Source organism: Strix uralensis, chromosome 6, assembly GCF_047716275.1.
Source record: "Strix uralensis isolate ZFMK-TIS-50842 chromosome 6, bStrUra1, whole genome shotgun sequence".
Lineage (NCBI taxonomy): Eukaryota > Metazoa > Chordata > Aves > Strigiformes > Strigidae > Strix > Strix uralensis.
In genome coordinates, this window is record NC_133977.1 from 25,980,019 (window position 1) to 25,994,537 (window position 14,519).

The 14,519-nt window shown below is 39.5% G+C and overlaps 1 protein-coding gene and 1 long non-coding RNA gene across 2 annotated transcripts in view; one reads left to right on the forward strand and one right to left on the reverse strand.

The window, feature by feature from the left end:
- Positions 1 to 5,216: 5,216 nt before the first annotated feature.
- LOC141945325 (uncharacterized) lies at positions 5,217 to 6,037 on the reverse strand. The gene is made up of 3 exons (XR_012629494.1): positions 5,918 to 6,037; positions 5,718 to 5,768; positions 5,217 to 5,348 (listed from the first exon to the last, which is right to left on the reverse strand). It is a non-coding gene; the product is annotated as an uncharacterized LOC141945325 (long non-coding RNA).
- KCNH7 (potassium voltage-gated channel subfamily H member 7) overlaps positions 5,313 to 14,519 on the forward strand; it is a 238,724-nt gene continuing 229,517 nt past the window's right edge. The window contains exons 1-2 of the mRNA XM_074873347.1: positions 5,313 to 5,434; positions 7,233 to 7,463. Coding sequence (XP_074729448.1) covers positions 5,359 to 5,434; positions 7,233 to 7,463 — 307 coding nt within the window. The 5' untranslated portion in view covers positions 5,313 to 5,358. The remainder of the gene's footprint in view (positions 5,435 to 7,232; positions 7,464 to 14,519) is intronic.

Here is a 14,519-nt window from a genome sequence, read left to right on the forward strand (position 1 = left end):
GCTTTTTGTAATTCTGTTTTCATGACCTGTACTTGCTACTTCCAAAATGATCCTAAGTCATGAGGTTTTGAATCCTAAGGCATTCTAACATAGCACATAATAATGGCAATGTATACTGTACAATAACAAGCTTAACTTTTTATGAGCCCTTCCAGAAAAAGTTAAGTTGCCTGCTGTCTTACTGTTTTGCCATGTGATGTTACCTTTATCAGCCTATGAAATTTAGCTCACAGAAGTTCTGCTATTATAGATTTTGCATTTATAATTCATATTCTTGTCATCAAATTACAGTCCCTCAGAGAGAATTACATGTAAAAAATACATTGAATGAAATCCAAAATAAGTGTAACATAACTCTTTTTCTGTGCTACTGAGGGATTAAACTAGCTGTAAAATTAACTAGAAATTTGTAATCACTTTTTAGAGCATAATTTGGTGCAGACACTTCTTTTGTCTTTTTGTGATACTAAAATCTTTATATCCTTTCTCCCATTGAGATATCTGAAGTCCTGAATACTAGTAAGACCCATAGGCAGACACAAGGAAGAAGTAAACCCTAAGGCCAAATACAATAATCACCTCTGTGCAATCTCATTGACATCAGTGGTCTTGCCAGAAATAGGAGCCTGTTTTTTAGAGAGTAAAAGTGGAACACAAAGTAACCATAATCAGGCCTAATTCAAGGAAAATTTTGTAACAACAATAGTGAAGTATTCCCATTTTGCTTTGTAGGCAGCTGTGTAGACTGTGGGCTGTAGGATTAACAAAGACTTACTGGTCCTGGGGCATCAGTGCAGTGCAAGCAAAAACATGTTATTGCTAGGAGGAGCCAGCTCTGGCAGCAGCAGCAGCAGCAGCAGCAGATGCCACCACAGCACCCTGTACCTCTCTCAGCAGCGTCAGCAGAGATTTGCTGTTTGGCTGCTCATGATGTACAAACAGTGATTTCTATCTTCTCCAACAGAGGTAATTTGGCAGTCTGTTGTCCCAGGCAACTGCATACTTTCCCTGTGCCTAAAGCCCAGCCAGTCATAATCTAATTGATGATCATTATTATAGTGAAGGATTAAAACAAAATCTAGAGCTATAATTTGAAATTTTGGAAAGACATTAAACAGAAAAAAGACAAGGAAGCAAGAATGATAAAAACCAAAAGGTGATGATAAGAGACATAAATCTGTCAAGGAATCACAAAGGCCGTTTTAGCACAAAATGGGATTCAAAATAAAGTTTCAGTATTTCACTTGACAGCTCTGAAGACACTCCCAGCCTTATTTAAAAATGGAAGCATATGTAGCATAGATGGATGAATAAATGTCAGGGTATCCAGGATATACATCGCAAAAGCAACACAGATATCCCATGTTAGCTGGAACAATGGGCGGAAAAATAAATAAACAAACAAATAAAACCAAACAAGAACTATCAAGGTTTAATAGTATATTGCTCCAATACAAAAAGTGTTTCTTCAAATGGGAATGCACTAGTAAGCTTCTGTCTACAGGAGAGCAAACTGTAGAATCACAATAATGAAATGCAAAACATAGCACTTTGAAAAGTAACAACATATGGTTAAAGATTATTTAAGATGAAAGAGGAAAGACATTTCTCTTATGGAGAGTCTCCTGGAGCATCAAAGAGTAAAAGGCATAATTAAGTATGATAAGACTATTGGACTAAAACTGAATGTCTCCTTTAGATTTTTTTCATCAAAAATATGATGGGAAATATGGTTAGAGCCATTTCCCCAGAGTTATCTTTTCCTAACAATAACAGGTTCAACTGCTAAATGCCAAGATGTTGAAACAGGTCAACAACACATCTCTAGGCACATATTCCTCTAAATTCTCTTAAGGAACTTGAGAAGGAAGTAGTTAAAATCCAGGCAACAACCTTGAAACAACTATTTCAAAATTAGCTGCACTCCTTGAGGCCAGGAAATGCCACATCTGATTTTGCTGTAAAGCAGGAGCGTTCGCTGGGGAGCTATTGCTGGGCTGTGGCGAGGGTGGTACCATGAGGGACAATGCCACAAGGGGGCAGAGGACAAGGGATCAGTAGTGCTGGATGGATTTTAGCTCCGGAGACACCCTCCCTCCCTATTTTGGTCTCTTGCAGAGCTAACAACTGTACAACTTTATAGATAAAACATGTATTTCTATGTCATTCTCCATTTCTTTCATCACAGTAGAGAGGCACATTTATGATGAATTCAAAATTTCCCACTTGCATGCATATTTTTCCAATCAAATGCAAATTCTTTCACATTACTTTCTCTGCTTTAGTGGTAAATTGTCCAGTTTAGAGATATTTTCCTCTTGCACTTCTCTCACTATTGGCTTGCCACAGAAAATTATAAAGCATTATGCACAATGAGTATTAAGCACTCCAGGAGCAACAGATCATCTACAAGACTGCAGGACTGTAAATCACCGAGATGAAAGATTTTCTGATACCACCTATAGCTCATCCCATCATTCTTGTGAATTCATCCCCTGCTAAAAACACATCTCAGATCTTGTCTTTCAGCAGCAGTTATCTTATTTTGACCAAGGTTATCTTGATCAGGTTCCAAGCCAAACAAGGTGAAACAAAAATAAAAAATGAGGACTCTGTTTAATGTATATTCATATAACCAACATCAAACTTCAAGCTACCATCAGGAGACAGAACAGAAAAGGTCTTCCACAGTCATAGAGTTCTGGCCCCTGGTGTTTCAATTTTCAGGCAAGCATAGTGTGCCTCTCAAACTTAGCATTAAAAGACGGGGCTTTAGTGAGATTTGATTTTTTTTTTTTTTTTCTTTCCTAAAGCACTGGGCTCTGGACTCTACTGGCCTTTAGTTGATCTAGTTTGCTACTAACTGTTGAATACTAGAAACAAACACTGGTTGCTCAGTACAGGTCACAATTTTATTGTGATTATTTTCTATTACAGTTACAGAAATATCAAAGTGCCATTTTTTAATGTAAAAATGAGAATGAAGTCACTGCTGGCCGTTATGACTTGACTAGATGTTAGGTATTATATAAAGTGTTAAAATAAATATGCTCCTCTCACTTTGTGTACACTAGTTCTTTGGGAACTTGAATACATTTTCAGGGCAATATATGTTCTTGGTCAAGACAAAGAGCGGAAAGAGAAAAATTCAGCCTGCGGCTTCACCCATCTAAACAACATGAAAAGTGAAGAAACATATTGTAAGAGTTTTATTCTGTAGTTATACTTCTCCAAATATTATGATTAAAAATAATATATAGCTGTTATTCCTTTGATTCGTACTGCTGAGTACAGAGATTAAAACATTTGCTTCTGTAAATAAGTAACACTCACTTCCTAAGACTGATTATGTATCTGATTACATATCACTTAACGTAGCTGAGGCTTTTTAATTAGTATACAGTCAATTACTAAGCAGCCTTTTAAATACAATTTATGTATATATAAATGATATTTTCAGACATCGTTTACAGTTGTGTAAATCCAGAATGATTCCACTGAGATTAAATGAAATTAGTCCAGAAATGTACCCAACATACTCAACAGACCTCTAATAAATATAGAGGATGACACACGGTATCAGTGAGACAAAGGCCACACCTGAGAACAGCCCACGGGAATAAGGAAACACCTGTTTGTGTTGCGGAAGAACAGGTGGGAGGCGGTGGTTTGCCGGCTCAATATCCTGTGCTTGCGATTACAAAGAACGGTGAGCAGGTGCCTCTCTTTTTTTTTTTTTTTTTTTTTTTTTTTTTTTCTGTGAGTTTATTAAGAAGCCGCCGCGGCTTTGCGCTACCCTGGAGATGCCTTTCCAGCACCGCATGGCTGCCCCCAGCTCCCTCCCCGCATCACCTCGCCGAGATCCCCCGGTGCTCCCCGTGCCCGTGCTGAACGCACACCGTTCTGCCTGCCGGGTAGTGCAGGAGGCCTTAATTACAGCCTGAAAATAATACTCGCTTCCCCCGGGAGCTTCCCCGGTTGTTCCCGTGGGATGGGAGCAGCCGAGCGGAGCGGGGCGGGGGGAGGCGGCGGCAGGCGCTCCCCGGGCCGGGCCGCGGCGCCTCCGTGCGGGGCGGCTCAGCACCACGGGCAGCTCCGGGGGGGCGGGGGGCGGTGCAGTCCCGACCCCGGCGGCGGCCCCGGCCCCGGCGGCGGCGGGGCGGAGCCCGGCCCTGAGACGCAGCTCCCGGGCCGGGCCGGGCCGGGCAGGGGCTGCCTGCCGGGGCTCACCCCGCGCCCTGCACCCGCGGGGACCCGGCGCACCCTCCGCGCCGCCCTCTCGGTCCCCGAGCGGAGGCTCGCACCTGCTCGGCACCCGGGGAGCAGTGCCCGGCGCCGGGGGGGATCCCCATTTCCTGGCAGGAGGGGTGCGTGGGGCAGGGGGATGTCCTCGTCTGGGTGACTCCGCGGGAGGAGGGGGCGCGCCCTTCCATCGGGGCGGGGAAGGATGCCGAGGGCTCCGGTGGTCTCTTCCCGCCCCCCGCCCCCCGTCGCGCAAAATCGCCCCCCACTCGCGCCTCCCCCCCCCCCCCCCCCCCCCCCTCCCCGCCCCGGGCGGGGCGTGTACAAAGCTCGCTCCCTCCCCCGGCCCTGGCAGCGCCTGGGGCTCCCCGGCGGGCCACGCTCAGGGGCCGGCGGTGCCGGGAGGGCGGAGAGGCTGGGCCGGCCGGAGGTGGCGGCCCCCCCCACTACTCCCCTCCGCCAGCGCCCTCGGTCCCCGCTGCCCCCCTGCAGCCGCAGCGGTGGGGGATGTGGCACGTCGCGGTGCTGCCGGGGTGTAGCTCATTCCTGATGCCGCTGTTTGTCGCTGAGTTTTGAAGAGATTTATTGGCTGGCTCTTGCTAAACCACGCTTGAGTAATCCGAGCTGCTGCGCGCCGTGGTGAAGCCCGGAGGGGGGGAACGTCACTCCCTCTGGCAGCGGAGCAACATTAGTCTTCCAGCCCTCTAACCATCACTACAGCGTCGGAAACTGCCGGGTCACAGCCATTTGCTTTGGAAAACTGGCGATGTTTGGTGCTAGAGATCGATTACCCTTGTAATCTTCCCCCCCACCTCCTCCTGCTTACCCCACCCCTACCCGCCCCAGACAATAGCGTCCGAGCTCCTCCAAGAAAAAAATAGAAAAGAAAGCAAGGAAAGAAAAAAAGAAAGAAAAAAAGGAAAGAAACTGGGGGATGGATCTGGCTCCAATAGGAAAAGCGTGTATCTAGAAGTGGCGTTAATGGGAAGAGATTTCCGAGCTTCAGAGGACGATGATTTGTCACAAAGGGTAGCTGGCTCGGTGCTTTGGGCTGGAGCCGTGTAGGAGATCCTTGGAGAAGTCATTGTGCACAGAAAACCGAAGACCTGTACAAACATGCCTGTTCGCAGAGGTCATGTGGCACCACAAAATACATTTCTGGGTACAATCATACGAAAATTTGAAGGGCAAAGTAAGTTCTTTCTATCTATTTTGCTACTGTAGTTTGATTCTGCTTGTGACTAAATGGACAGCAGCTCCAGACTATTTTAAGTTTGTAGCTTGGGAAAAAAAAAAAAAAAAAAAAAACAAACCCAGAGGTAAGGATGGGTTCCCTGGCAGGATTAACATTATTTTTAATCTAGAATACAGATTACCGACTTGAATTACTGGGTTTTTCCCCTCACTGTCTCAAGGAATAGTTTTTATCTTTGGCTGTATCCATACTGTATAGCTATAGAAGTTAAATCTCTTACCTTCTTCTGAACCGGTGAGCAGAGTGTACAGTCTTGCTGCCTGTGCAATGTCTAAAAATAAACTAGTTTTATTATTATTGTTATGATTGTTATTGTTATTAATTATCATTGTCTTTTCAAATTAAAGCAGAACAGTCAGACTTTGATTTAGAGGAAACAGATAATATGCAGAGGAGTTATTAAAGGGAAAATACTCTTACCTTGTTGTCATGACTGCATTTTAATATAGCTGTCAAATATTTCTGCTTTGTTTATGGAAGCCTAAAATATCTATCAAACCAGTGCAATACATCCTCAGGGATAGTCCGTGAGATCTTTTCCAATGCAGCAGTTTACTACCTGTCGAGAAGGCTGAAACGGAAGTGTTTTTCCTGGCTGGAACTCTGGTTTACTGGTAACAGTAAGAAGGAACACTTGATGCTCAAAATGAATTTAATTTAGAAACAGTAGTTTTGATATATGTACATTTATTTAAATATTTAGCATAATTTTAGTATCAGTCTGGTGCAAACCCTTACAGCTAATTCCAGTTCATATACTTCCTTATACTTAACCCATGTTACCAATTTAATTTTTATATTATTTGAGAAAAAAATACAGATGGTGTTTGTAGTCCTAATTTATCTAAATGCTCAGTCAGTGTTGCTACTCAAGTAAAGTTTTTATGCAGTAAAGTGTATGGATTTTGAAGAGAATAAAGCACTACCTAGTAAATAGGCAAGTGATAGTGAAAGTTCAGCATGTTTGAAAGACAGTAGAAAAAGCATGAAATCTATATTTTTCTCTCTAAATATTTCACTGTGTTCAAAGACAGAATATCTTTAAAATTTTGAAGCCTTGTACTACTAACTTGGTGTCACGTAAAAAGTCTTTTATGAAGCAAGATACCTACTAGTGTGATTAAGTAAGCAGAAATTCATGTTATTAACAGTAAATGTATCAAAGCTGCACAGTTATAATTACAACGGGAATAGTGTTTTATGGTGGTAAAGAGAAACAAATGGAATAACAGTTGAAAACTTTTGAACCCTTCTGTCAGGTGAGGGTTTGGGAAAGGATGATGGACTGAGGCACAGAACTTCAGTGGACTGTCCAAAATGTTTCCAACATCACTGACTGAGTGTCCACTGAGGGTCCACTTCCCTCCCCCCCCCCCCCCCCCCCCCCCAAAGAAGCTACTAACTTTTCAGGGACAGGACAGGATGGTGCGCGTCACCCGGGTTTCTGTGAAGCTAAAAAAGACAAAATTTTGAAGTCAAAAGGAGTTTTGCAAAACATTTGCATAATCTGGTTTTATTTCCTTAAAAGACAACTATTTTCATCTTTAATGTATTCTAAACTGATTGAAGTTTCTTTAAAAGCTATGGATCAAATTAGCTACGTTAAATGACTGCAAATCTCTGCATTTCAGGCACCCCAGCGAAAAAAAGGGTTGTTTAGCATCCATCCATGCAATTGACACTTTATGAAATGTTGAAAGAGTACTAAAAAATGCATCACTTTCTTTTATTGCAGATAAAAAATTCATCATTGCTAATGCTAGAGTACAGAATTGTGCTATCATCTACTGCAATGATGGGTTCTGTGAGATGACTGGGTTCTCCAGGCCAGATGTCATGCAGAAACCTTGCACCTGTGATTTTCTTCATGGCCCAGAGACCAAAAGACATCATATTGCCCAAATTGCTCAAGCGCTGCTGGGGTCAGAGGAGAGGAAAGTAGAAGTCACCTATTATCACAAAGATGGTAAAGTCTGTTTTTATTTTCAAGACCTTTTGTGTGTTTGGGATTGGTAGAAGAAGTGTGTATGATCTGCTGGCCAGACCTTTTGCTGGAGTAGTGGTGTCATTTCTCTGAAGTCCAGTGAAGTACACTTATGTATACCAGTAAGGGAATCTGCCCTGAAAGTGGTGGGTGTATAGAGTATATCACTGTACACTAACAGCTGAATGAAGCTAGCACTGTGTTTGCAACTCTTGAACAAAAGTTCTCCTCTCGGTTGTAAATCTCCTAAAGTAAAGAGCCCTACAACAATTAACAGATAACACAAACATATAGGGAACATCCTATGAATGTTGATTTTTGTGAACTGTTTCATCTTACGGGACATAGGAATCATGTATCAGTTTCAGGGGGCTTAAGTCTGCCTGCCTCACAGTTGGAACCATACCTCGATTTAAATGCGGTATTTTACTGGAAAAAGTACAACAAAGTTAAAAGTAGTAAAAATTGGCCTATCATGAAGAAAGCATTAGCTTATAAAGAAAGGGATGCATCTTTTTCAGAGATAAGATATTGTGAAGTTGGAGGACCTGCAATTAAAACACAGAAGTTGTCCTAGAATTATGTTGTCAGAGTGAAAATTTTGGGATGGCTAAACTATGAAGAGTTTCCCTGTTGTTCAGTGAAGACTCAATATATGAAGAATGGCTAAATCTGCTATGCTGATGCTTTTTTACTGTTAAGAGCATAAGACGAATAAATGACTGTATTTGCAGATTAAAAAATGCGTACGCATGAAAAGAATTATGACACATAATAGTTCTATACAGGGTTTGGGGTTTTTTTTCTAATTACCCAGGGTTATTGACAGAAACATCCGTCTTTCAAACAAACCCAAGTAATGGACAAATGCAGTGTACCTTATTCTGTCTCTTGCTGTGTACACTCTTGGGAGAAGGAAAAGGAAATTCATATTCAAATGCTGAGCTTAAATTAGTTCTGGAGAAGTGCCAGTGTGTTGTTTGCATCAATTTTAGAATCACATGCAGTGGATGCTCTCACATTTTAAAGTCACAGAGTTAAACCCTGTTCTCAATAATTGTTCTCAATAAAATGTTGTTATCTTGGAGAGACTTAATATTATTTTTAGCTTAGGCTGGTATAATGCAGATAGGACTCAGGCCAGTCATTCTACCCACGCTACCAATATTTAAGCATTTTCTTCTTAGCACATTCTCAGTAGAGTGCTTTATTCTTAGATCTAGTTTGATGGTCTGGAGCAGATTTTGGTCAAGATTTGTTGTTGTAGCTGTGCCTTGAACATAGATTTCTCTGGAGACCTGACACTTGTATGTCTTTTACACATCTAGCTTGTGTTTGTGTTAACTTGGCATGTGTTAAAAATAATATTGCAAAAGGAGAATGTCATTGCTAACTTTCACAGCCATCAGCCTGGAGCACTGTTGTGAGATCTGGTCATTTAAAAGTGCTTCCGGCTCCCAAGATATTAGGAGGGAGGGAAAGGCGCTTAACTAAAGTACTATTTATCTGTCAATTACCATAATTATATATTTTTTTTAAATGCTGAATTCTGGCATCATGCAACACACCATAATCTGTCTGAGGCAAACCAAACTAAAACTGTCCGTAAGAATTGCCATATCTTTTGTAAATAGTTTTGAATTTTGAAGCACGTTATAAATGAGAGATATGGATTATTCAGTGTAAACAATCTTGTGCATAAGGGTTCTCAGTAGCTTCACTTCTGTAAATAGTTTCTTTAAATTACTAGAACATATGTTTGAAGGTTAAGGAATTTCAAAATCTACAGACAACAGTTCTATACAAATTTGGGTTGAATTCCTCAAAATTTTACCGGTTAAAATGTGAACGGGACTTACCATGTGCACTAAATGAACTGCTAAATTTAAACAAATACGGGTGACTTATTTTGAACTGTAAAAATAATTTAAAAAATCAAGTCAGTGATTACAGGCAAAAATTGACAAAATTGACAGGATATCCAAAAATTGACAAAATTGACAAGATAGGTCTGACACCCAAATGCATAAATGTGTGACAGCTTGATCATTTGTATATACAGACTTTTTTGTTTCATTCCACATAATGTTCAATTTCTTTACAAAATGTGATAGAAAAATCTGAAGTTTATGTGATATGATAAAATTGAAACTATGTATATGATGGATATAATAAATGTCAGTAAACATATTCTATAGTTATTCTAAATTACTGAAAAGATATACTTCACTTTTCATCTTCACTTCTTCACTAACTTCACTTTTTCAAATTTGCAAATTTGTTTTTGCAATATACAGAGTGTATATACACATGCTATATATACCATACTCTGTATATTATAACAATGTACAGAATGGTGATACCTAACAAGGACTTCCTCCAGGTTCTGAAGCAAAATGAATTTAAAGAATTTTCTAAAAAATCTCAGAGTTTAGTGTCTGGTCAGTGGCTTATTTTGCAGGGTGTGCTGTGAGTGAATATGAGAATATTTTAAGAGGTCAATACCAGCACAGTTAGAAGAAATGTAACTTTCTCCATGTGAGTAACCCAAGTTACTCCAATGGAACTACTCAGTCTTGAAAATTTGAATTGACATTATATTTCATAGCCACCCATTGTATAATATTTAACATAATACTAAGCAGACAGAGGAGGAAGACAGCTCAGGAAGGTGTGAATTGCTTGAGGTTCCACCAACAGGAGTTTCTGAAGACCATATTACACAGTCCTGAATAAATGCCCAGTGAATTGCAAATAAAACCCTATTCCACATCACACTATCATTTACACTACATAAGCCACTGGTTATATTAAAAACTATTTTAATATTTCAAAGTAAAGCAAATGTCAGTGGGATCATATATACCCTCACTTATAAAGCTAATCTGTCATCAGAAGTCCAGCAATGCAGATATCAGAAAGGGAATCACTCTATAACTAATGCTTTTTAATTCTAAATACCACCTCACATAGTTTTAAAATGTCACAGCTTTAAATTTCATCTGAAAAGGAAATTCTTGCACTAGAAAAATGGTATTGCATTAAGTACTGGGAATTAGGATTCTGCTGTTCTGTACTGGTCTATAGTCCACTTTTCTAGATGAAAGGAAGTGTAAGATTTTGAGCATCTCGATGATGTAAGACTGAATGCTGCTGTTTGTTCACTGCTTTAAACTTTAGGCCAGATCACACGTTTGAAGAATAGGGGACAGAAGGATGGGAGAAAATTTGTAGCAGGTTGATTTTCAGAAAATGTCAGTTGCCTTAAACACGGCAGACAGAAGATAGAGTGGTCAAAGGAGAAAGCAAATTTGATGTATCACAGTTGTATAAACATGTTACCTAGACTGGGCATGCTTCCCTTTTCACTGTGCAGTGTGGGGAGGGTGCAAAGGAGAGGGGGAGAATACTTGTGATAGCTTTGTGTAATTGTTTAGATGGCATGGAAATGGGATGCCAGTATTACTTATGCATGCAGCAGGCCCTGTCCCAACCACACTCGTGCCCTATATTCACAGAAGTTTGTAACATTTTCAGCTAAAGGCTTTACTAGCTCCTCTTGCAGTATTTGTATCAGAATAAGATTGGTAATATAGCCTGCATTTGGTTTCAATTTCTCCTCACTCTTTTTTTCCTTTTAGAAGGGCATTTACACAATCCAGGCAAAGTTCTAGTCCTCTGTCCTGTTAGAATAGTGCCACAGTAGGCAATTACATAGTTATCAAAAGAATTAATTACTACTGAGAAAAATGGCTAATGGGAACACATGGACACCAAAAGAAAGGGTCCAAATTTATAGGTTCTCATCACACAAGAAGCTCCACAAACATCACTGGCTGTACTTATGGGATTAAAGACCCAGTAAATTTCTTTTTTAATGTAAATATCCCTTTTTAAAATGAACAATAGATAAATACAGAAAAATCACAAGAACTATTATTATGAAACAGACTTTTTTTTTTTAAAGTCTTGCCCATTAGGCATTAACATCTGCTTAATTAAAAAATTATACTCTGATATCAAAGTAGCAGTATAGTATATTCCTCACGATCTCACAACTTCATTTTCACAAATCATATAGCTATATGATCTGTATTATAGTTGAAGGTAAGACAATGTTTATACAGAATATCAGTTCTTATTTTAATAAAGTTAGTTGTGGTGAAAATGTTTGACAGCTCTTCCTTTGAGGACTCCAGTTTGCAGTTTAAGTCATTATTGCATAAATCATTCTTGACAGATGTAAAATATTGCTTGAGGTGGTAAAGCTGTAAAGCTTTTGACATAACAAATGTAATTATTTGGGGACTGAGAATGGATATATGATAATCAGAAAGGATTGTATCACACTGAATACTTTTTTACTTCTTACTCTACGCTTTGTGGACAACAGTGGGCTATATCTAAGCTTATAGAGTATAACAGTTGAAGGGAGGTAAGAAGATCATTTAAGCTTATTCTATCCACATCAGATATTCTACAGATAAGAACCACTACAGAAGAGTATAGGTTTGAGTAAAGATAAGCTTAAGCAATTATTTGCAGAGTGTTTACAAACCTCACAAATTACTTGCCTCTTACCCAGTTTGAGAAATGTAATTTGCTACAGTTGACTGCAAATTAAACATATTTGCATTTTCGAAGCACATTAAGATTCCAAACTAGTATTTTAAGGTCTTTTAAGCTCTTTTTTGAGGATAAGAAAATAAATGTGTAAACATTGACAAAATAAAGTGAAAATGCTATTAAGTGTTCTTAAATAGAAAGATCAGGACTTCATTTAGAAGGTCGTAATCTAGACTTCAGTTAGTATAGGCATTTTATCACCTGTTTGTGTTCTATAAATGCTGTGAACCTACCAATCAATTAAAAATACAACTGAAAAGAAAGACCCTTGCATGTGGTCAAGTCCCCTTAGATTAGCTCTAACATGAGGGTCAGCAAGTGCAGTCTTGACTGTAGATTCAGTGCTTTAACCAGAACTGATGAGAAGGGTCAGTGAATCAAGTCACTGTCTAATACCCTGCTGCTGTAGGAGTTTTTGGTTTAAGAAATACTATCTGACTGCATTTTGATAAAGCAACTGTTACCCCCTCAATAAAAAGCTGTCCGAAAAACCTGTCTTAATGCAAGTTTTTTCCAAACATCCTTAAAAAAACCCCAACTTGGATCAAATCCAGAATGTTACTGAAGGTGTTGAACTATTGGAAATGGATGACCTTTTTTATGTCTGTGGTGTAATTAATACTTGTCCTAAGAGACAAGACTATCCTTTGTCCCATTCAGTATTGTTGTTTTTGCAACAGGGAGCACCATCTGCAGCAAGCCGATACATCAGTGATCAGAATATCTCATTTGCCCATCCCTATTCAGTTATGGCTTCTGGGCCTGCCCAGAATTGTGGGTGGGTCACTTCTTTTTCACATTTCACATGGGATACCTAATGATTATCATAAAGCAGCTCTCAGATATACTAAGTAGGTTTATTTATGGACCAATTTCAATCATATTTTTAAATTCCTTGGCTTTCCAATACATTCTTTTTTCTTCTCAGGTTAAGATGAATTTGTTTTCAGTAAGAAGGGCGCTTTTCTAGAAGAACATTTATTCCCATTCATGTATGCCTGCTAATGAGAGACAGTATCTGAATAAAAAGGAACAATTAAATTTCCTTTAAAATTATTCTCTTTCTCAGTGTTTAGGGTCAGAAAGGTATGAGTAGGTATATCTAATTTTAACAAATAATGAAGAATACAACTGCTGTTAGTAGCTATAAAGCTACTGCATCTTTAACAGAAAAAAACCCAACTTACTCAGTTTGGAAAAATCCCTTCTGACAGTTTTAAGTTCTTCCACAGCACAAATAAAAAACCTGCAGGCTAGTGGATCAGGAGGAGTCTTTCATTTCAGTACAGTATCCAGAGGGAACTATTCTGCCACTGGACTTCCATAGTACAGTTTTATAGCAAGATTCAGAAAGTCACAGGGTCAATTTGCACTAATCAAGGGACCCAAATTTCCCCTGCTTGAGCTACAAAGAATCAATGATTGCTGACTTTCAAAAAGAGAGTCCTGCAGTGGTAAGAAAGGTGTCACATTCTGGAGACAAATGGCACTAGAAGGTTATGATATGATACTCACACTCTAAAGTTTTTCTAAGCTGTTTAGAATGATAATGTCTTATGGAGAAGAGTTTCATCTTTTGATTAGGCATTGCCAGGCAAAGTTTTTACTTGCTTTGAGTATGCTTCTTTCAGTTTTAGTGAAAGCTAAAGACAAAAAGAACAGAATCTGTCAGTCTATTTTTGGTGTGGTTTCACATGATTTTATTGTATCCTCTTTCCATCTTCAGTGTGCATACTTTCTAATGTTACATTCTGATAAGAGAGTTATTCCATACTCCTAATTAGCATTATCGACTGCTTCTTTCTCTTCTCCACCAAATTGGCCTATATATCAAAAAGTGATGTAGCCCATCAGGCATCATACCTTGCAATAGATGTGGGGGAAGAGCAACTGTTTTTCCAACAGCAACCTTATGCATATCTGGTATTATACAAACTTCAGAACATCACTGTTTGAATAGTACCAGTGTTGACATTGGTGCTGTTCTCTCTGGTTTCAAGCAATGGAAAGAGAATAGTGGTGTGGATTAGATTTTATCTTAGTGGTTTCAAGTCCAGTTTTACAGTGCTCCCTATATATTTGACCTAGTGTATGACTCAGTCTATGTGCTAGACAGTCCATATTCTTCCCAGTTTCCCAGCTAAGTATGGAAAAAGCTTAATCGAGCAGTATAGGATTCAGAGTTGCAAGATCAAGCTGACTATGGAAATTGTTAACTCACTCTGGAAACCGCATATCTCAAAAGCAATCAGAACTGTAGCTGTGAACCTAGATCTAGGCAGAGCAGATACATGACAATGACAGCGGGGTAATGTGGCTCTATAGTTACAGCTGGTTTCACAGTATCTGAAAGTTCACGTTTCTGAGGTGAGAAGTATTGGTGTAATAATTTTGTATAGCTTGAACTTCTTA